Below are 23,554 nucleotides of genomic sequence, written 5' to 3'. Positions count from 1 at the left end.
TACAAAACTAGCTTCACCACAGTGGTGCAGGTTCAAAGTGGGGTACTGCTGTTGTGCCTTTAGTAAGGCCCTGAACCTAAACTGCCTCAGTTAAACCTTTCTGCTCTACAAATGGAAAATAAGTCAGTTACAGTAGGCTACATATGCTACCCTGGAAAAGTGCAAATAAGTATATGGAAAATAAAATAACCTTCATTTCACATGTTACGATTTGAATTTTAAAATATCTAACAAACAATAAACAAACAATGAAAATTTAAATAATGAATTATTTGCATTGCTTTTACTTATAATATTTGACTCAGTTCACGGCGCGTTATATTGTGCATTTAATGACCTGGAATGTTTTTAAATGACTACTTTGAAATATTATTCGGTAGAAAAAAAAATATTGCGACTAATGTTCATTTTCAGTCCATGTCAGTTCCAGCAACTGACACTTCATACTTCATTTATGATTTTATAACTTTAAGCACGTTTTCAAATAGATGAAATTGGTTTTGAATCGTAGATATCACTTGACGATTAATTATTTTGAAGAAGATCATGCATGTGGTTGTGCTAGTAACATCAACATGAAGATAGACCGTTTATCTAAATTGCAGGGTTTTAATTGCAGCCCTGCAATTTAGGCGGATAACTACATAAATATTTCCTGTCTATAGTTATCTTTCTCTCAGACATTCCTTTGAACATTCGATGGCGGAATCCACACTGTAATTCTATCTGTTTCATACACGTACCCCGGGTTGCCAAATATAGAACATAAACCGCCAAACGCAGCACTGCGGTCGTGTTATTGTGAACATATTCTATCGACTGAATTTCTTCTTTTCCCCTTGGCATACTAACCGAATGTAATGTGTCTTCAAGACGAAGGCTAATTATTGATGACTGAGAGTAGAAAGATTGGGTCACTTCCTGATGCTGAACCGGGTACAAGTATGGTAAGAGCTTTAAAATTAAACTTTAAGCAACGTTTTTGAATTTAAAATGCTTGCATGCCTTACTATTTTTCAATATAAAAACAACTTTAGAAAGCTAAACAAAGAAACATCTAGCTAACAAGCATGCTCTGTGAACACAGCTGTTTTGATTTTAATGCCGTTTTAGATGAGGTGCCTGATTCCCAGAGATGGAGGACAAAGAGGTAAAACAAAACGTTTAATTTACAAACGATTGCAGATCTTAAACCCTTACAGCAGCAAATCCAGTTGTCCACTGAGTTTTAGGTACAGGCTTCAGTTTGCGGAACAAATCAAACTGTTTAGAACAGCGGGATATCATAGAAACTGTCCTGGTTTTGTAGTTTTCTGTTCGCTAGAATCCTGCAGTGGGGAGTATGATGATGTGCTCAAGAAGCGGGTAATTAAAGATGGTCGACCAAAAAAAGAGAAAAGGAGAAAAGAACGCAAAACCGGAACTTTTTCCTGAGTGAAGGGTTGCAAAGGCTAGCGGGTCTTAGGTCTCTTATTCTTCTAACGTTAACTAATAGTGATGAGGTAACGATCGTGTTGGCTATAGCTATTTTTTAAATGGCGAGCTCTTATATGGCCATTTTCTTTAACAATGTTTGTTAGAGTTTGCGATTCCCTTTTCTTATTTTGAGTTTTGTGCTTATTAGTTCGTGATGCTGGCTGGCGTTAACCTGGTGACTTCACACTTAGCACAGCGAACACCAGGGTGTTGCCCCGACGTCCCTGGAGCCAAAACATTGGCCACGTGGAGGGTTAGGATGTGCTCCGGAAAACCAGTTTACAACTAAGTTTGGAACGAATCCTCAGACTTTTGATGGGCGTGTGTTCGATTTTGAACGTATTCGCGTTTCTATTTTAAAGATGACCTCACTCGCATGGCTTTCGAATTATTTCAAGCTAGAACTGGTAGCAACTTTATTTAGGACTACCTGATATGGAATGCCACACGTTTGACGCGAGGATATCACGTGTTGTGTGGATTGGTATGGTTTTTAGTTATAATTACTATAAAACCTAACTAGTTCAATTTCATGTTCTACAAACTGCAATGTTTGTAACGGCCTCTCCATTGACATTTGACTGACTTAAAGAAATAACATAGGGTGTTTCAAGAAATCCCGGTATAGGCTTAAACTGATGCAATATGTGCAAAAAAGTGCAGGTATGATTTCTTTACATGCATATAAAGAGTTTGTTGATTTTTGAAAGCTTAATTTTAAATTGGCATCCATACCACATGAGGTCTTTGCATCAAACACACTGTCTGTATTGTCTCAAAACAGTGATGGCAGAAGATGTCCTTGGAGGCAGATAAAAATTGCTTGCTGGTTTCCCAGGAGCCAAGAGCACCCTTTCAGACAGCTGAAGAGAGAGAGGAGATCCCAGGGATGGGAGAGGACAGGTAAAGTTTTATTTTAAACGTGCAGGTCTGTCCTTGCATGTGTGGAGCTCTTTATCTCAGTGCAAGATCCCTGGTTCCTTAGAGGACTGTCCCATAGTCTCATGCTCTAGAGTGGGCAAAGTGGTTACCTTCAATTTCTTTACAGTTGTTTTGGCATGTCCCTCTATTTTGGGTGTTGTCAGAATAATCCCTTAATATAATTTCCCTGGGCTGTCAAAAATCTCATTTTTCCTTCTTCGTTTTTATTGTATTTAAACGTGATACATTTAAGAAGAATGTGTTTTTGTATGTAAAATGGCTAAAATCTAATCTATAAAATCTATTTCTATTAAAAGACTTTATATAACTGGGGGATATTTATTTATGCAATAAAAGGGAATATACTGCAAATATTTAGTCAGGACTCAACCAATAAGTTGTTTCATTAGAAAAAGATTGACTTCATTAGAAACAAGATGAGGCTTGTCAGAAATGGGCGTCAAGGGACTATTTCTGATAATGATAATATTATGCACAAGCCTCAAATCGCATGAAAATATTTACAGACTCCGAAAAACAGTCGCAAAAGCTATAAAGTTTGTTTTCTTGGTGCACATCACAGAACACACTACACCCCCAAATATCAAAACTTTAAAGCTCCCTAGTGGGAACAGTATTTCTTGCTGAATAGCTTACTCATAGAAGAAATACAAACACACACTGCTTGGTGTGTGAACTTTCTTGATGACTATGTCGTTAGCCAACAATAAGTAGAAATCCACAGAGGTGGGGCTTAACTGGCTGCGTCCCACCAGGCTAGGGTTGGCTTAGGTCTGCCAAGGCTCCTTGCCTCATCCCACAGACTTGGTGCTTAGTGACATGTAAGGCCCTTGTATGTCCTTAAGATTCCATTAGTGAAAAGAGTAGCAGTTGCCAGTAGCTCTCTTATAGCGCGCTCTGGGAGTTGTTGAGTGTAAGATATCCATTGGCTGAAGGCATGTGCAGTGTATATTGTAGGAATGTACACCCATGACTTCGACCATGTAACAAGCTGTCCATGGTGTCTGTGCAGATAACTGCCAGAATAGGCTGTTTCTTTAGATTGACCTGCTCTTCAAAACTACTCTTCCTTAAATGTTGCTCATGCACACTGACTGTACTGAATGCTATTTTTTTTACATCAATGGTATCACCTCAGTAAATCTGTCCCTTGGAACATGATCAGATTCTCTTTACCTTCACATTGGTCATGTGAATTTTGCCATGGGTTTACACAAGTTTCCTCAATGTCCCGTGATCATATTATAGAAATGAATATTGTAATATGACCTCAGCTACCAATCTTTTCCACAGTGCAGTCCACACAAAGCAAACACAGAATGTGTAAATGTGAATGTTTTCTTGTGCATGTACAATGGTAAACTATTGTGTGCATTCACAGCTATATGCATGGACCATGGTATGTGGAACAGTTGGAATGTACTTGATAAAGGAAACCTGCTATTGCAGATTTTTCCACTGGGGTTGCATTTTTGTCATAATTAGTTTACATGTGGAAGGTTAAGATGATCAAGATTTAAGTGGACGTGCTGAAGCCTCTCCGTTGTGAAATAAAGGAGTGAGCGCACAGCATATGCTACTATAAATGTTTTTTTTTTTTATCATGAACTTTTTTTGGTGGACAAAGTGTAAATGTTTGAAAACAAAATTACATGTAGTCACTAAGCAGATTCTCTTTTCCAGAATGACTCAAAGTAAGTGTAAAAAAATTGCACCTAACAAAAAGTCAGTAGTCTCTAAATGCAGTACTAGGTAATACAGGGAAATATTTAACGCTCTGTCTGTATGTCTTGCAGTGTTCTGGAAATGCTGAGCTACTCCAAATTTACAGACCTGGAGGCATGGCTGTGCATGCCCTCTACACTCTTGCCCAGGAGTTTGGAATCACCACGTGGAGCCTCCCCGCCACTTACACACCGTGAAACAGCAGATGTGGCAAATGAAAAGAGGTATCCATTGGATAATGGGTCAGGGATTTTAGGAATGGAAACATATAAATGGAATTATTCAAGGGCTAAGTGAATTATGGAGGTGTGGTTTTCCTGACCCTGGATAGATTTAGCTGTTTTTTTGTTGCTTTTTTCTTAGAATGGTCAAAAATTAGAATCCACTTGTCCACGAATGAATGAAATTTAGCATTTAAAATGGCCAGTTACAGGTTGATCTCTGTTACTAAGTGCTTAAAAGAAGTGAGTGTTGAAAAGTGTGTACAGAATTGCATGAAGAGTCGAGCTCGTCCATCAATGAGTTATTATTGAGGAAACACTGTGCACTCTGCATGTAAGGATCACATCCATCCAGGATGATTTGACTCTTTTAAGCAGTTTGATTCCTTAAAGCTGCATTTCTTTCCTTGCTATTAAGACTGTCATAAGCAGCATCAGCATCATCAGCATTTTTCATATGTAGTATATCTTTTTATTCCTTTCATGTTGACTGATGTGCAGACATCAGTACACAACTTATGTCTCACACATTTTACATGAAAGGAACCTTGATAATTAGGGCTAGGTAAAAGACACACTGCATTTGTATGTTTTATGATTAAACATGCACCCTTGCACTCCACTGAGTAACAGGTTACATGTTATGAATGAGCCCAAATTAGTTCTTATAAGGGTATTGCTTGATTCTTACAAGTACAGTTTTTAAACAGGAATTATTCTAGTTTCCCAGTGTTTCTGATGAGTATGGCATACAATTGCATGCCATATTATGTTTGTTCAGGGTTGAAAGAACTGACCTTAAAACTTAAAACATGGCGACAATTTTATATTTTACCTTGTTCCTGAAGTACAAGATAAATTTGTGAGTGTTGAAAAAGTGGGAGCAAAGTGGGAGTTGTGTAGCAAGTTTCACTTGGACCGTTCCATTGAACGTAGGAAAAAATGTTCATGGTAGGGTTGTACTTGTTCATCTTTAGACACATTTCATGCCCCATGTTTTCCTCTGGCAGCCACAGTTTAGATGGAGAGCAGTACGTGATTCTGTCTTTCCTTTTTCTATCCACATAATTTGGACTGTTCAGTCATGATGCAGTGTCATTGTCCGTGATGACAGCGATACTTGGTTTAGCTATGCTCTCTTTTGCGGGAGGCATCACTCAAAAACCTGCGGACCACTTACAGTAGCCCCAAGGAGCTCTAGGAGTCTACAGACCCCTGGGTGCAAACTGCCATGGCAGGTGACACGCTGTTCTCAGATGGACTCATCTCCCTTGGATTCTGAGTGTTTTATGAATATATATGTTTTCAATATACAAAATATAGCTGTGCCGGTGGAGAATGACATTAGACATTGCCAACATGGTACCCCATTACAGATGTTGCATTTACATTGACAAAGTTAAGAAAAAATCTTATCACTTACATTCTACAGTAATTTTCATTTCATTCAAAATGGAATTTTGTGTTTTAAAAGAACTGTTTCAAAGTAACCTTTTGCATTGATAAATGCTTTACCTGAAAATATGCACATATACCATTTAGGGTGAAATGTATGCTGGCTTACTGCTGATAAATTATACCCTTTGTGTGCAATTAGCGTGTACTGTGTGTAGTGTGTAATGTAATCAGTGTGTGACCTGTGTAATGAGTGTAGAAATTAATGTATGAGTGAAATCCGCTTGAGTGAAATACGCTTCGAGCTATTCCATGGGTAAAGATCGTGGAATCAAGTTTAACAGCTTTTCTTAACTTCTGCAACGTCAGGTGTCCTGCCTGTGGGACACCCCCAACAGACTCCCAACAGCTTCAATCTAATTATAGCCCTTCAGCTTGGAGTCCTATCCAGTAGTGGATGAGCTTTGCATTTCAAGTGAATGCTGTGAATGTCTCTCTGCCCCTTAGCAACCTCCCAGCAACGTTGGTGCTGGATACAAACAAAGCAGAGGCTAAGGGGAGTAGACATAGAACAATGGCTCCTCCATTCAGTTGCTAGAGCATCACTGAGTTGTTCAGTGGTGAAAATGAATAAAAATCAAAGTTATCAAGCGGGGGGCGGGGGGGGGGGGATGGGAGAATTTGGATTCATCAGAAGTCATGTGACTCCCTTAGCAGCTACAGCTGGGGGCAATGAAAACACACAGATCTCAGCTGTGTCAACCTCTGTGGCACATGATTAGATTTAGATGTAATTAGAAAGAATATATCTGTAGAGGCACTTGGATTTCACAGGACGTCATACAAATATTATGATAGTCTTTTACGAGAGTCATTGGCATGGTGCAATACCAAACTGAATTTTGTTCGGCTTTCTAAATGTCCATGCTGGCCACCATCTGAGATAAATGAAGATGTGGTGATTTGTGTATAGCTCACTGGAAGCCTCTGATGTGTGACATTAGTGGATCCATGGAAGCTGGCAAATACAAATCATTTTCATTAAACCCAATTCTCCATATCTGGAGCAGTGGAGCCACCTATTGTTCACTGGCAATTAAGCAAGCCTATTGTCTAGGAGACATAAGCCGACTGATATCTGTATTATTCAAATGCTGTCATTAAAATGTGCTCTGAATGTCTGGAATTTCTGGAATTCTGGAGAAAAAACTCTATAGAACAAACATAAAACATATTTTATTTGACTGAATTGTACTCAGAGAGTAATTACCTTAATTCATGATCAATAGAGACATCACCGCAAGAATATTTTGTTGTTTTCAATCAACCATAAGTAACCCATACTCATATTTGAAAAAGGTTTTATGCTTTTATGGCCTGTGTCATAACTCACAGCCACCCATTATGCATGAGTGTATGACTGTTGTTTGAGAACCCAAAGGGAAAAAGACAAGTTGAAACTCATTTCGCCAAATAGGCACATTGGCAGACTGTATGGATGTAGAATGTACTGCAGTACAAAGCCAGACAAGCCTTTTATGTATCATAGGCCCCACAAAGTATTTAATTTGCTTCCATTAACAAAGTCCAAACTGTCATTACACAGAGCTAACATAACATGGTGAGAGTTAGCCTAGCATAGTCAGAACCCACTTAACAAAGTGCTGCAGAGAGCTAGGCTAAGGGATGCTGACACTTTAAGAGGCCTGACCAGTAAGGATTTAGAGCAGCTGGTTTTAATGATTTCAGATGTTTTACGGTATGAGGAAGCTTCCATTTTTCTCATTTGATTAAGTCTGAAAGCACTCATTTTTACCAGCATCACTCTGTGTGCTTTGTGATGGCTTTACCCAGGAAATGGAAGTCTTGTAGCGATCATCTCTGGCAGCACTCATACCACTAATGTGAACAGAATGATATCATGGTCTTGGAATCTTAACACCTCCCACTTTTAAAAGGGTTTTCATGTTGGAAGCTGAGGTCTTGAATTTAGTTGCCATGCTTTAACATTTGGCATTTGATTGCTGGCCTTTTTCCTTGTGGTGTTTCACCAAAGTGTGACAGGAGGTCCGAGAAATTTACTTGTTTAAAGCAGTTAAAAGGTATTAACTTATTGTGGAGATACCTCTGGCATAACTCCTTGCTAGTTTGTTTTCCTTGCATGCATGTCTTCATTATATATTTAGCAATGAAAGCAGTGTGTTATTGGTAGATTTGTGTTCCTGCATACATATGTAGAGAATATATTTAGCAAAGACAGGAGTACTATTTGCTGGGAAGGCCTGCTGTGAGCGGTGATACCAGACATTCACTGGCTGACTAATCCCCTGTGTTCTTTTTTAAAACTTTAAGACCCACATCATTATGTCACTCTCTGGTTCAATTTTCATCACAGAGATTGTGCTAGTACAGGTAATTCTATTACCTGCGATGGTATGTATGATTTTTATTATATCAAGAGGTTTAAGCAACATGTACCTGTACAGATGTTAAAAAGTTAAATGTTTGTATAGTGCTGATTCAGAAGGTTGTTTTGGTATATACTGAGGGTTATGTAATAAGTAATTTATTAAAAGTCAGTCCAAAAAGATGAAATTTTAACAGTGGCTGAGCAAGGGTGATGTAGTACTGTATATCCATACTATAGAGCAGTGTTTCTCAATCCTACTCCTGGAGCCCCCCTATCCTGCATATCTTCTATCTATCTTTGCTCCAAAAACACCTGATTGAAATGACTAACATGATCTTGATTAAATCAGGTGTGCTCAACTAGTCAAAAGTGCCACTGATGAGTTTAGTCAGGTAGGTAGAGCAGGGAAAGATGGGAAATGTGCAGAGCAGGGGGGCCCCAGGAGCAGGATTGAGAATCAGTTCTATAGAGGTATCCTGATGTCCATGATGCAGTGCTTTATATATCCACTAGAGGTCATTGTTTGAACAATAACCAACATCTCCAATAGAAACTTGACTATTAAACACTGGTCTTCTGTGCATCATTTGTTTGTACCATCTAGAATTTTTTCCCTCTCTTAATGTAGAGAATTCCTCTACTCTCCTCTCCATCCCTCCCCATTTTTTGTTTTTCCATTAAAAATAATGTGTCTATAAAGGTACCTTCTTGACCAGAGCCACAGGACTGCTGAATGCTCTGTAGCAGGTTATGCATGTTATGAATGGAGATGCATAGGGCACTAACAGTGGCACTTAAATCATAAGCATTAAACTGTTTTAAAATAACAGGAGTGGTACATTTAGTTTTCTTTGGACCTTTGGACAAAAATTGCAGGTGAGTGGAAAACAGGATTTATGAGAGATTTAAATGGTTGTCTGCATTCTTAGCCCTCTGTGTGTACAATCTATTGATAGCTGAGCAGAATTTGCAGTATTTATTATAAACTCTGCTTACTGCCACAGTGCAGGCAATCAGGCATTCAGTGGCATCAGTAGATTTAAAAAGATCCGTCTATGCTTTAAGCTTAAGGTATGTGACTAATGTTCATTAAAACTTGAAGAAAACAACCAATTATATGTTGAGCATTGTGTTTTCCCTTAGTGGTGATCCATTCCCTGCTCTGCTGGGTTACACAGAAGCACTGACTCTTGGGTAGGTTGGCTGACTGCCAGATGTCTTCTTTCCTTTTTGCTGATGGTACTCACTTCTGAGTTGGCCAGGTGTTTAAGGACAGGGTGAGTGATGCTTAGACTGCATGCATTTTTGCTTTGATCACTTTTACATTGGCTCAGATGCAAGTAGCTGAGAGATAAAATGCAGAATATAGTCAGAATCATATGACCAACACCACTCATAGTCATTTACAGATATTCTCCAAATGTTTACCATATATTGCATGAAACATGTAGTAGGCCCTTTTTGGTGTCTGTATTATGTATGCTAATACGCAGATTTGTTTCTTCATAAATAGAATCAAAATAACCTCTGACATATACATATTTATGTGCCCTAGCCATGGGCATAAAATGCATCAGCTTGAATCAGGCAGTCATTTCCTATGTGTTATTAAACAAATATTACATGTGTATTTTATCTTAAAAATAAAATGTTTATTGCAGAGCACAGATATGAACATTAAGGCTGGTTGCCTTGGACTACTTTGTAGACCTTTTGTAATTAATATTTATAAGGCAATCGACACATCAATAATGGTATTTCTGCTTCCATCATTTGGGAGCACAAAAGGACAAAGGATTGCTTAATAGCTGATGAGGAAAATGTAATATTAAAAGGCTTATACCCAAACACGATACTGAGATAATGATAATAAAATGATGCACTTGGGCATGTAATTTTTCATATTAAAATATTGTCTGACATTACCACATCCATTAACAAAACCTCAGATCTCAAACTCCATCACCCACACCCTATTATAGCTAGACCAGTTAAGGGAACACTGCTGGATGAATGCATCAAATAATACAATTATTTAACCTAGTGTTATGTCCGTTTTAGCAGATCAGACAAAAGTCCTAACTCATTTGTTTCGATGTACTAAACAACAAGCTCCATGGTTTCCTCTAACTTGGTTCTTTAGAAAGCCATGACACACTTTCCTTCATCAGTTGCTGAATTTAGTGTTTTCTTCATTTGTTTCAATTGCATGTGGTGATAAACTGAAGCAGTCATTTTGTGGATATCAGGTTGTGCTCACTACTGCTGTTTTGGCCATGTTAACATTGTATTTCCTTTGTGATGACACAAGAGACACTATGTTCAAAGAGTTCCATGAATTAATGTGTTGCTATGGTTTCACCCCAGACCTTTTCAGAACTATGAAGTCCACCCACTTTCAATCGTAGCTGTCTTGTTAAAATGAAAAAGCTTCAGACGCACATCCTCTTAAAGGGTTGCATTGCCAAGTCTCAAAGGACACCTATTTTTAAGAGTGAATCTTTGATTTTGTTTCAATGATCTATTTCAATAATCTAAAAGGTCTCTGTCTGACCCACGTAATTAACATGTTTCCAGCAATTGAGCAGTGTTGTAGTGCTCTAGGACATGGTTTTGTTTTCACATATATAGGATATAGGATATTTTGACGCTCATTTAGGGCCCACTCTTACTGAGCTCCCACATTGTTTCAACAGACTGTGCCACATTCTGCTAGTGTTTTTGCTTATGTCCACCCATACCTCCATACCAAATATTGTAGCTCTTACTAAATTAAGTATTTTGACTGATTATTTAGCTTTTTAGCCTTGTTAATTTCAAATGGCAAACAAACAAGCAGTGAGTGCTGGTTGTTGAGTGGGGAAAAGCATAAAGCACTTCATTTGGCTTGAGACTGCAGGAGCCAAAACGTTGCAGCATGCGCCTGTCTTATGGGGTTAGGGGCCGGGGTCTGGGTTCCAGTAGTAGTCATTGCTGCAACCTATCTGACGCCAGCCTTGTCATCAGCGTTGTGTTTACCCAAGCAGCGACGCAGTATGTCCTCACATGATGCATTTACACAATAACGGCCCATCACACAGGGAATGCCTCAGAACTCACTGTTGGAGGCCCGCAGTCCTGCACAGGCATGGAAACGGCGCTCTGTGTGTGCTTTTACGCTTCTCTGACCCAGCCGTAAATGTTTACTCTGTCTGGATGCCCTGCTGTCTTCACAGGTGACCGGCAGGGTGGCTGGGCACACTATTGCCACCCCTGTTGAAATAACCCCCACTTGGATTGGGATTGCAGTTTTTACGGCCGGAGACATTTTCTGGGCCTTGCGTTGGGTGTTTTTCTTTCATTTTATAGGTGACCAAGGAGAAAGCACATGGCAAAAAAAAATATTTGTTGCATGAGATTTGTGGTATTTCTGTTCTGTTTGGATTAGCATAGCATTCTGGATTGGAATAGAGTGTTTGAGTTTGAGGTTGTGGTGAGGTTGCCAAGCAGTGAAAAGGTATGTGGTCCTCACTGTTGTATCTTTTAGAAAATGGTGCTAGAATATGGCTTCTCTATTGCTCAGAGGAGAGGGAAAGGCAAGCGAGGACAATTTAAAAAGGCTGGAGGAATTCCTATGGGGACGTTGGTTGTATGCTCAGCAAACATTCTCACTAACCTTTGCTGGACAGTCCAATTCCTCGTTTCTGTCATGAGAACTGTGTGCTAGGCTGTCTCAAATACGCTAAGACAGTGAGTGAGAAATATGTGGGAAATGGTTTGCTGGCTCATTGAGGGATATTGTAGTGAGTTCATGTTTGCAGTTGCAATTAATACCATATGATTCCCCTTTTACACTTTCACCTGTTTGGTAGCAGTTGTTCTTCCAAATGTAGAACTGACATTAAAAGATTACCAATTGTACAGTTTCTGTTACCCAAGCCACCCAGGCCAAATTCGGACTAGTAGCTCTAGCATGGCTATACTTATGATACATACATTGTAAAACTTTTATGATGAAATCAATCAAAGGTAAACATCTTCAGGTGTCTGATTTTTGTAAATGTTACAAAAAGCTTTAGCAGCTTTAATTGACATATGCTGGGCATTAAAAGACACATTAACATATTAAGATGCATTTGTGTGTTTTTTTAACTTTGCAGTTAAGTTTGCAGATTTCAGATATTCATTTAAGATGCATTTTGCTCAGGGTTTAGTATAATATATCACAGTTGTAAGAAGGGGACTTTTGCAGTGCAGTTGATTTTGAAGGGCTAAGATAGGGGCATAGGGCGTATACTGGTTTGCTTTCAGGATGGCATGTGTACAACAATTACCCCTTTCATAAATTATTCTGTATACTCCACATAATTGTACTATTTCATAAATTCCAGACAGTACTTCTCTTTACTTGGCAGAATGTTAAGGGCTCTGCTTTCTTTTTTTCACATGGGTTCTCCTGGAAGATGCCAGTTGTGTAGAGGATATTAACTGCTGTGTACAATAGATTACAAACAGCCTACGCCTAAGCCTTTGCAAAGTAACTGTGTTGTTGAGTTCAGAAGGGTGTTTCCTTTAGAAAGTTTATGTGATTGGCCATAGTGCTGCTGCTCAGGTACTGTAATAGTTTGCTTCCATTAAACTTAGAGACCAGCTACAGATCACTATGATCAACATATTTCAGTGTGATGGAAAGCACGTCAGTGAAGGTAGAGTTTTCCTCTTTAAAACATTTCTTATAGTCGATAAACCTTGTTGAGGGACAGTAGGCTTATTTCTTTTCTGGTTTTGGTTGAGTGAGATGACTTAACAGCTGCCAGTACATTTATTTCATATAACTTGTACTTTTAGTCAAGCATTTCATTTTATAGCCTTAGCTCCTGTTATGTCTTTTAATCAAAGGTTTTAATTAATATATTCTGTATGTTATTTTTGGTGAAACATGCCATTTTTACCTTTCCTTTCTGGTTAACATGAAGTGATGAAGCTAATACAAGGCCTAATCTCAAAATCCACATCTCAAAAGGTAAGTGTTTACATAATGGTGGAAATGTTAGGAAATCCACTCCAATGGTTATACTATTGTTATAGTCACAGTTGGGTTTTCCTTTGAATATGTTATTTTGTCTGGCAAAGCTTCCAATGGATTATTATATGAGAGAAACGCCAACTGTTGTGTGAGGGAAACAAAATTTCATTGCAGTTAGGTGGTTCTATAGTACAAATTAGGGTTTCCTGTTCAAAGCCTGTCCCTACCTTCATTTGTCTGTGATGTTGTATTCACAACAACAGAAACTGTCTTTATTTACTGGAACCCTTCTGGAGGGTACAATACTTGCAGCTTTACATTTTGCTTGTCCTTTAACCCATATTCATAGCCAGATTACTTACTGAGGTAGTCAGCATGCTGTAACCCTCTTGCTCAAGAACACAATTAAAGTGTCCTACACAAGATTCAAATCCACAATGCTAATGGTCTAGTACTGTAACCGTGACACTATTATCCTAATGACTATGTTTTATCATGCTTTATTGTGCACAGTGTTAAACTCTGTTCCAAAGTGCCACCGGTAAGATAAGGAATAATGTCTGTGATGATATGTGTAAGGATTGAAATAAAAAGCATAACATTTGTAGGAATCTGTGGAGAGGAATCCACCAAAATATGGCTTATATTTAATCACCAACTTGACTGTATTGTATTCCTCCACTCCCAGTGTAAATACAATGTGGCTGTCAGCTTTGCAACAGCAGTGAACCCTACTTCTTTTCTCTCAGGTGTTCTATAAAAGACAGTTTTGAGCTATAATGTTTACAGGTTTTATCATCTGATGTCAATGGCATCTTAGAGGGGTCTCAAAACTGAATTGTCCCTGAATGGTTGACAGGTTTGGCTAAGGTACAAGCCATTCATACTTACATCATGCCAACAGACATAAAATTCAGATAATTGTGCCCAAATACTTATACCTCATTTAGGCTGAAATGTAGACCTTCAGCTGAGTGTTTCAGTTGCTTTTTCAGTGGATTAAGGGTAAAGTTTGCGTTTTAATAGTTACCAGATACCAACATATCTTTTTTATTGGAAAATTATTATTATCTCCTCATATCCCTTCAGGTGATGTGCCATAGATGCACAGTGACATAGATGCTTACTTGGAAGACATATGGGATTTTTTTCACACCCTCAACTAAGTATATTTGTTGTTTTACGTTGTTGCGTTGGTTTATTTAGCTATATGTTGAAATTAATGTAATTTTTTCAATATTAAGCATATTCAGTGGAACAATATAATTTCATTCTGTTTAACTCAATATGATGCAAATAAGAATGTGTTTTATCATTTTTATTACGTCAAGCCCTTATAGACGTCAGTAAGTATGTGTATGTCTGCAAAGCAATACTGCACCTAGGTAACATTGTAAGGGGTTTGTGAATAGTTATTGATTTTAGAAGTTGAATGGAAAGAAAGAATAGCTGCTTAACTAGTTAGCTAAGTCTGTGGTACTGCTTTTATGACTGACAAAGTTGTATCAATGACAAGTGAAAAGATGAGTGAGGTGATTCATCTAGCCACCATGCTGGGCAGAATTTTAATGGCATTTAGCTGTTAATGTGTTGGAAACAGTTAGCAGTGACATAGGTTGAAGTAACTGCTCCCAGATTTTTGCTACAGTTGCTTCAGTTTTTTGTTATGAAACCATTACCACTACCATAAGTAGTCCTGACAGATAAAAGCAGTTTGGAAATCTTTAACACCTATCAAGCTGTCATTTAATGGATTATGAAGTCCTACCTCAGTGTTTACATTAAACCAACCCCTTTTGTTATCAAAACAGTGGTGTTCAAGATGCACTGATGTTGAACAGTTCAATTGATACGTACATTGTGTGGGCTACAATATATTATAAACAATTTGCATGTAAGGTAAATTGGGTTGACTTTGTACTTTGATTTTCAGCAGTGAAAGTGTATGGTGGTGAGTAAATTGCTGTCATTTTTAACCACAGAAAAAACCAGTGCAAGGACACACCTGGTTTAGGCTTTCATGCTTCATCAAAGGACAGTCCATTTACCTCCTATCGTAGGTTTAGATGTCTGCTGATCTTGATTCTCTGTGATCTCCGCAGCTTTTGAGCTCCAGTAATTGACTAAGCTTGAGGTGTAATGCAATATTCATGATTGGGACTGAATAGTGAGAGGGCATTCGCCTCAGATAAAGAACCACTCTGCCTCACCTGTGATTATGTTGCAGATTTGGCTTTTGAATGGCTCTGACGGTTGGTACGTCTCACTAAAAAAAGGCTATCGTGGGGACACATGTTGCTCGCAGTCTCATCGTTGCAATTATGCTCTGACATCGTCGTTTGTAATGCTCACTGCCACTAAGGACTGCGATGAAAAGGAGAGGGACAATCTCACGTTTTCTGAAAGGCGTAATGTTTAGCTTAGAAAGGCTGGTGGAGTTTTTCCTGCGGCGAAGAAAGACAGGATACCGGAAGGCATCATGGAAAAGTCGAAGTTACACTGTCACAGATGCCAGGTACCGGGGGTTTTGCTGCACTGTGTGTTGGAACAAGCTCAGTCGTTTTGTGACTTTCTTCTGGCTGTGACTGTTCTTAGCTTTTGAAATAGATGTGTGAAGTTAATGTGAAATGTAAAGTTATGCAATTTGGTTGTTATGCTCATTATTTTTGACTTTTTCATTGCATTGAAATGCATTTCTTCTCCCATTGATGCATTGCGTACAAGTTCCATTCCAAGGAGTAACCACTGTGAAACCATTGCTCTTCATTATTGCCACATACTAACACTTATATTACACCATTATTCTGGTCATGTGTTTAAGTTTATGAAAAGAAAAAAAGATTTATGCTCTATTTTACGACTATGGGAGATAATACAAGAATTACATTCAACTCATTCTTACTGTAATGCTGGTATATGAAAGGAAATGTAAATAAAAATGATTGGTAAATACATTCAATAAAAAATAAGATACAATGACTGCTTTCAAATGGAATCTAAATCTAGATTGAAAAAGGTCTAATTATTGCAGGAGTAACAACTGATTAAGCAAAGCTGAAATTAATGTGTAAATTGAACTTTTGAGGAGAGGCACTGATGTTTGAAGGCATTATAAGTCTTATAAAAAAGTAAGAAAACAAAACAGATATTGTTGTATTACAATTAATTTCTTTTAATTCTGTTGTCTGAATCTGATACAACATATGCAAATTTTTTGTGTGTTCATCTACAATTCTGCATTCATTCTGAACGTGTGTTTATTTCTCACTTAAAACAGGACATTTTAATGTGGATATTCGTAGTATTGTCCTGGAGTAAAGCCAATTGGTTTTACCGCAGGTTCTCTGGCCAATATCTTTTTCGCAATATGATCTAAATGGAACAAAGACAGTAAATCTGTCGTTCTCTCTGCAGGCCCCTGGAAAATGATGGCCTGTTTTTGGCCCCGCCTTTGGAGAGGGATGCCGTGTTCTTGGCCCCATCCCAGATGCTGCCAGTGCCTACAGAGCCTCCATCACCGGAACCTTTGTCCCCAGTCTCAACTGCGGCCTCTGTGTCCTCGTCAGTGAGCCCCTTGCGAGAATCCACACCGACAGGAGTGAGTGTACGGAAGCGCCGCCGTCTGGCTGCTAGCCCTGGGGGGCTTCACTGGAACTCTGCAGGTAATGCACTCTTCCCCCTCACTGTTCTCCCCCCTGTACTCTGCCCTGGTTCCCCTCACTACTGTACTCTGCCCTGGTTCCTCTCACTAATGTATTCTGTCTTGGTTCCTCTCACTAATGCATTCTGTCTTGGTTCCTCTCACTAATGTATTCTGTCTTGGTTCCTCTCACTAATGCATTCTGTCTTGGTTCCTCTCACTAATGTATTCTGTCTTGGTTCCTCTCACTAATGTATTCTGTCCTGGTTCCTCTCACTAATGTATTCTGTCTTGGTTCCTCTCACTAATGTATTCTGTCTTGGTTCCTCTCACTAATGTATTCTGTCCTGGTTCCTCTCACTAATGTATTCTGCCTTGGTTCCTCTCACTAATGCATTCTGTCTTGGTTCCTCTCACTAATGTATACTGTCTTGGTTCCTCTCACTAATGTATTCTGTCCTGGTTCCTCTCATTGTTCTCCATACTGTACTCTGTCCTGGTCCCCCACATTGTTCTCCTTATTGCATTCTGGCGAGGTTCCCTCACTGTTTGAATCACTGGTCTCAGTGGAACAGGGCAACAGAATTCATCCTCCCACTCAGATATCTGTAAAAACAAATTGCACTCACAGCATTCTTCCACAAAACATGGTTTTAAGCTTCTTTTTGATTTGGAAGCTCATCAAAAGCAGGCCTTCTGACAGCATCATGCAGTAGAATGACCAACCTAATCCAACTCACATATTTTGCTTGAGGTATGTGTAGGTTTTGATGTGCTTTAGCATCCACCTCTTACCGATCTATTATTGAATTGTACAGCAACAGGAGGGCTTGATCACAGTTAAAGAATACTTTTATTGCAGGTGCCTGCCAAACAAAACAATCAATCATTTTACTCATGCGTATATGGTTAGGCATTTGGTCTTTTAAAAATGAGTCAAATATTTTTCAGGTTTAGGATTTTTTTTTAATGTGTGCTGAATATTTTATTTCCCATACATGTAAGGTGCTTATCTGCCATATACCTCTAGAGAATACCCAGTCCTCAAGCACCAATAACAATCAAAGCATGCATGGTGAATGAAGCATCACAATTTGTCTCAAAACCGCTGTGCACGTGCTTACAATCAAGGTGCCAATCAAGTAAATAGAAATGTTGCATCACTTTAAATCTGACTTGCTTTAAATCTGGCTCATTCGAACCCAGTCAAGAAGTGGTTACATATATTAAGTCAGATGATGTCATTACAAAGGAAAATAGGAACTGCAGCTGTACCAATGCAGATATTGACTCTACTAACATGTAAGTATTGGAAAGAGCTTGCTACTGAGCAATTCTGAGCTTCTAATAGGACAAAAATATCTCACATTGCTCATGGGCAAATATTTCAGATGCAAAAACCTATAGCACTGCCAAATTTGCACTACTTTTCAGGGCACCCACAAACTCCCACATATATTTTGTCAAGCTTGCTGCCAACCTACCATGCTTCAACTCACCACTATAAGCCAGACAAAACAGTCAACAAACAATGCCAGGGAAGATCTTTAGCAATCTAAAAAACGGAAGAAAAAAATGTCTATTTTAGTAGCCTAAACATCCTGAGGAGATTAGATAGATTAATGAAGTAACGAGGAATCATTTCTGAACCAGAATTACCAATGTCTCAATAGCACTATATTTCAGGAGTAAAAGTCTCCTCTATATACAAGAAGCCTGCTTTGCAATCAAATTTTGGAAATCAGAACCAGATCATACCATTTTAAATAAGTGTGGATTATTCAATATTCACTCTTTTCATAACAGTAATGATGGTTGCTGAGATATCTGTGTCTCCCTCCCACAATCCCTGTCAGGTGTGCTTTATTATGATTGAGATGGTTACGTGGTTAAGTGCACAGTGCACAGTTGTTAAAATCCCTGTTTGTAAAGACTGAAGGAGTCTATTTATGGGAGTAAACTGTGGGGATGAGAGTGGTGCAACCCTGATGGTGTTCATCAGTGAAAGGCTGATTGTTTCATATGCTGTGTCATTTTTAGGTGTTGATCTACTGTTGGGGTAAATACTACTGTTTTTAATATTGAGGTGTAGTTGTTTAAATTTTCAATTAAAAAACAATTCAGTGGGAAACACAATGTTGTGGCCCTTTGCTGTTAAGGTGTTTAACAAAATAGACATGTCTGAATAACCTCTAGAATTAATTTCCAGCATGAGGAAAAGTTACACAACAAAAGCTAGTGCAATGTGGCCAAGGTTTCAGCTAGTTATATAAGGCATATGGTTTTGATTTAAATGATACCTGTTGCCAATCCTTGATAATGCCTAGAAATCATTACATAGTTTACATTCAAATAGTTTTACGAGGAGTTAAATTCCCTTGAAGTTGGTGTCTGTCAACCCAATCCCTGACCTTGCCTACCGTGCTGCCTTACAAGTAGTAGCTATGAGAGGCATGTATCTCAGAGCTGATACATCAAGTTCTTACTTTTGCTGCGTAAGGTAAAGAGTAGTGCTTGTTAGCTTGTTGTTTAGTTCTTTATGTTACGTTATGGGACAATAGGTTTGATTTTTATTTTTTCCTCTCTCATTTTCCTGGTCATTATCTTGGTGTCTAAGTTGGTTTCAGGAAATGAACTTCCTAGTGGAGCAGTCTGTATTTTAATGTATTAATTCTTATCAACGTTACCCTGAACGTCACTGGCCATTCACACTGTAGCGCTACCAGGATCGTCTAAACATCCTGAAAAGAACGAGTTGACTGAATATGACCCTGGGTTTGTGGACTAAAGCTGTGGACTGTGATCAAGCAAAGCTGTTAATTGCATGTGGAAAGTGGATAAAAGCAACCCTGTTGTTATGTATGGGCATTTTAATTCCTCAGCACGATACAGTATTTTTTACATGTTCATAAATTTACGAGAGTGAAGAATCCTTCATGTATGTGAGAGGACAGATTTTCACACCCCAGCCATGGTGATTGTCATCTGGAACACAGCTGTGGCCCGTTGAAATGCATTGACCAGGTCGTTCCAGTCAGCCAATGAAATGTAAGACTTGCCGAGGCCACATTTGACCAAGTCTGAACATACTGGGGGTTTCTTTTGCTGAGAGAATATGTCAAGCTGGGAAATCATGTTGAGGAAATGGCGCATGATCCAACGACTAACCCAAAGGGGTCCTGGCTGAGGAAGAACGCAATTGTTGTGTTCCATGTCTAAGAGTGCCTAGTTTTTTTTTTTTATCAAGGTTCTCTTCTCATCTGGATTTTTATTTTTGTGCTTATATTACTCTCTGCCTTGGAGGCTCCAACATAATCAAAAAAGAAAAGTTGAAAAATCTAGTCGTGCATAAAGTGGTCTGTACTCGCGTGGTGGAGCAGGAAAACAAAATGCTATTTTAAATACAGCAGCATAGTGATGGAAGGTTGACAGGGGTGATATTTTCATCTGCCTTTGCTCTGTATGAATAAACAAGGGAAGGTATTGTGTAACCTCACCTGAGCGGGTTTACCCTCAAGGAGCCAGTGAGAGTGAGGACAGACTGCCGAGACAAAGAGCAGATCCCCGGTGTGGCAGTTCTTTAACGCGCTCTTATAATGTACAACGTATGCAGTGTTGACATTACCCTGTACTCTCATGTATACATTTCTCCTCTCTGCTTAAATAATTCAGAGAAGTGAAAATACTTGGGCTTACTCACCTCACTTGGCAGCCTTTCACAGCGGGGTGCAGCTGATTAAGTTTATTATGCTGAGATAGTAAAACAATAAATAGAGAAGGGCAGATATGGCCATTCAGTTTAACTCTTCCTTAAATTGACAGTTTATGGGTGAAAGAAGAGTCAACTCAGTCTTTTGAATAAAAAACAGTTTCTCCTCTAGGCTTTATTAAGGGACTAATGCGTCTGCAGATAGTAATATATGGTGACTCAATAATACCACTGCAAAGTAATCTTTTGGAGGTGTGCATATCAAAATCATCATTTATGAAGATCAGTATTACTAAAATGCTTGTGATGAAACCATGAGATGTGTAACTCTGGATTTCAGGGGAAACCTTTAGTGTCAAAATGTTGAGTTACGTTTATTATTAGACATACAGTGTATGTGTTTATATTTATATATCATTGTTGACACATCAATGTCAGACCATGTAGTGCAGCAAGTAAAGAAGAATGAGGGGCAAGAAGGGAAAGCGGAGGTCTCTAAATGATCACCTCAGGAAAGCTCTTGTTTGGCTTACAGCAGTGCAGCTCTGCGGGCAGAGCGATTAATATCAGGAAATCAATATTTCATCAAACTGGCTGGTTGGCCACAGCAGGGTAGCAACTGTTGTGTAATTGAGCCGATTGAGGTCCGGGATTGTTTTCAAGAGCTGCATAAGTGATTGTGGTGTCATTGCAGTGTTGATCCCTGCAGGCCACACAATAAACAAGTCTGTAGATGCAGCCGACCCAAAGGAACCACTGGTGTGGACTTCCATTAGTTTTATTTAGTGTCTGACAGAACTAATGCTGTTTTGGGAAATATCACAATGTTCTGTTGTTTTGTTGAACCTCCAGTAGCGACATTGTTCTTCTGCACTTTGTAGATGTAAAATGATTCAATTTGTATTTTCTTCAATATGTGAAATCGGCTGTAAGAAAAAAATTCAGATTGCATCACCATTGCATTACCACGTTACAAACCTACACATATCACAAGGCAGGTAAAGTTATGTTTAATGGGTCAGTGTAAAATCAGTTTTTTTTTTTTATTATGATTCTGTTCCTTTAAGACTTGTATGCACTGTTTTCCTATGTGATATGAAGGTGGCATGCGGTATGGAAATAGGGACTCATCACAGGATAATGACCTGTATTTTACAGTCTGCTAATTGACAACTAATAAAGGAGTAGCTGCTTGAATGGATGACACTGGCTCTTTGCCATGTTGTTTTGCATCTGCATGATCTGGGAATCATCTGCATTATGCCCAACCTGCATGACAAATAATGCAGTAGCGCAGAAAATATACAGGCTATAGTTTGCAAGGTTGAAGGTTGCAAGTAATGTGTCTTTATTCAGTGACTTACACTGTTATGTTTCTTTCTCACTCTGTAGAATGACTAAAACATAATAATGATGCTTTCTGTTGTTTTTATAGCAAATAATGAGTAAACCTTTTGCCAATGCTAAAAATAGCACTGACAGAATGCTCTGTACAACCGGTTACCAAACTGTGGGTTGAGAGAGGAGTGTTAACACTTGTTATATCCTTTTCACAGATATTCACAGTATTCAAACCAGACACTGCACTGGCTGTGGCCCATGCCGTTGTTTTGACATGTATTTAAGAATGTAACTCCGTATTTGGAATTATGAAAGAATGTTCATTCTTTAGGGTACGTTTCCATAAGGAGTAGCTCACAGAAAATATATATTTTTCAGTAAACCACTCCTCTGTGGGTCTCTAAAATATCCAACCATATCACAGCTATCAACAAAGCTAACACTAAGTATTATATGTAAAAGCAAGCTACGTATGATGTTCGCCAGCAGGGATTCTGAGTGCACTAGAAACCTTAGATTTCCTTTATCATGGAACACACATGTATGTGTTGCACTACAGCAAGGTAGGAGTTCCATTATTTCTACATTAACATCAGTGCAACTGATGTAAAGTATTTCTCATTCTTATTCTTATTCTTATTCTTATTGCTGCTCTGAGCATAAGTGTAAGTAAATTGCAAATAACTCTTGTGGTGGCATGACAGTAGTCCACATTTCCAGTACAACACAATAAACTCCTAAATTTGTGCGTTTTTAATCACATAGAATGTCAGTTCAAGCAAATGGCCTAGAGAAATACTTTTTTGTTAGATATAACAGAAGAAGAATAAAATATAACAAGTACACAGTCAGAAATATAGCTACAAGGATGTAGCAATTATGAGGAGTGAATTGCATTTTCAATGACTGCATTTTATAGCCTGTTATTCAGTCCACCAGCAGTAAGATTCTGATTCTGTGATTCCACATTCAAGGAGCACATATTTGTGCTATTTATTCATCAATATTCATGATTTACATGTCACTAATACAGTAATGTTCATCAGGAACATAATATGATTTGGCAGCTGGAGATTTTGTGGGGATTTTTACTTGTATTACCCATAGAAAAGAATTAGATCGAAATGTCCACTGATTATAACAAAATATAGTACATATGTATTTTCTACAATGCAATAGCAGTATAGTGATGACAAATAGCTTTTTAAGTTCACTATGTTAAATCTTCACAATTCATCAAGAAAGCAAGAGGCAAACTGTAGAAAATCTAATACTAGCTGTCCCCTTGTTACAATGTTCATGCTTTCCTGTCATTCAAAAGTTTTCTTATTTCTCAAGTGAAGGGGCAGAGTGTCTGTCATGTGTCTCCATGAAATTTAAAGACCTGTTTGGATATGTTGTGTGGTGCAAATGTACTAAGTGTCATGCTGATACATCTAATGGTTATTGTTTTAGACCTAATTTATATATTGTGTGCAAACAATGTAAATTGATTGTGTTATCATAGCCATTCTGTTTAATGTAAAGAACACATAAGGATACTTAACCAACATGGTATTCATGTGAGCACATGGTATCCGTTGTTTGGTCAACTCTCATTACACTCTACAAAACAACCATATTTGGTGAAATTTACTGAAGCCGTCTGGATTCTGTAGCCATATTTGCAAATTGGCATAAAATATTGGAA

At 38.5% G+C, this 23,554-nt stretch overlaps 1 protein-coding gene across 4 annotated transcripts in view; it reads left to right on the top strand.

Annotated features, from left to right (window-relative positions):
* Positions 1–691: 691 nt before the first annotated feature.
* The window catches only part of ankfn1 (ankyrin repeat and fibronectin type III domain containing 1), a 127,436-nt gene continuing 104,573 nt past the window's right edge, over positions 692–23,554 (top strand). For 2 of the 4 annotated variants that reach the window (XM_036546926.1, XM_036546901.1), the window contains exons 1-5: positions 692–947; positions 2,261–2,379; positions 4,215–4,367; positions 9,313–9,363; positions 16,589–16,836. In XM_036546926.1, the coding sequence (XP_036402819.1) occupies positions 2,273–2,379; positions 4,215–4,367; positions 9,313–9,363; positions 16,589–16,836 (559 nt within the window). In that variant the 5' untranslated portion in view covers positions 692–947; positions 2,261–2,272. Of the gene's footprint in view, positions 948–1,113; positions 1,151–2,260; positions 2,380–4,214; positions 4,368–9,312; positions 9,364–16,588; positions 16,837–23,554 lie in introns of all 4 variants that reach the window. The other 2 variants (XM_036546909.1, XM_036546918.1) reach the window with 2 other exon arrangements.

This window comes from Megalops cyprinoides, chromosome 1 (assembly GCF_013368585.1).
Source record: "Megalops cyprinoides isolate fMegCyp1 chromosome 1, fMegCyp1.pri, whole genome shotgun sequence".
Classification (NCBI taxonomy): domain Eukaryota; kingdom Metazoa; phylum Chordata; class Actinopteri; order Elopiformes; family Megalopidae; genus Megalops; species Megalops cyprinoides.
This window is presented reverse-complemented; position numbering and strand designations above follow the sequence as displayed.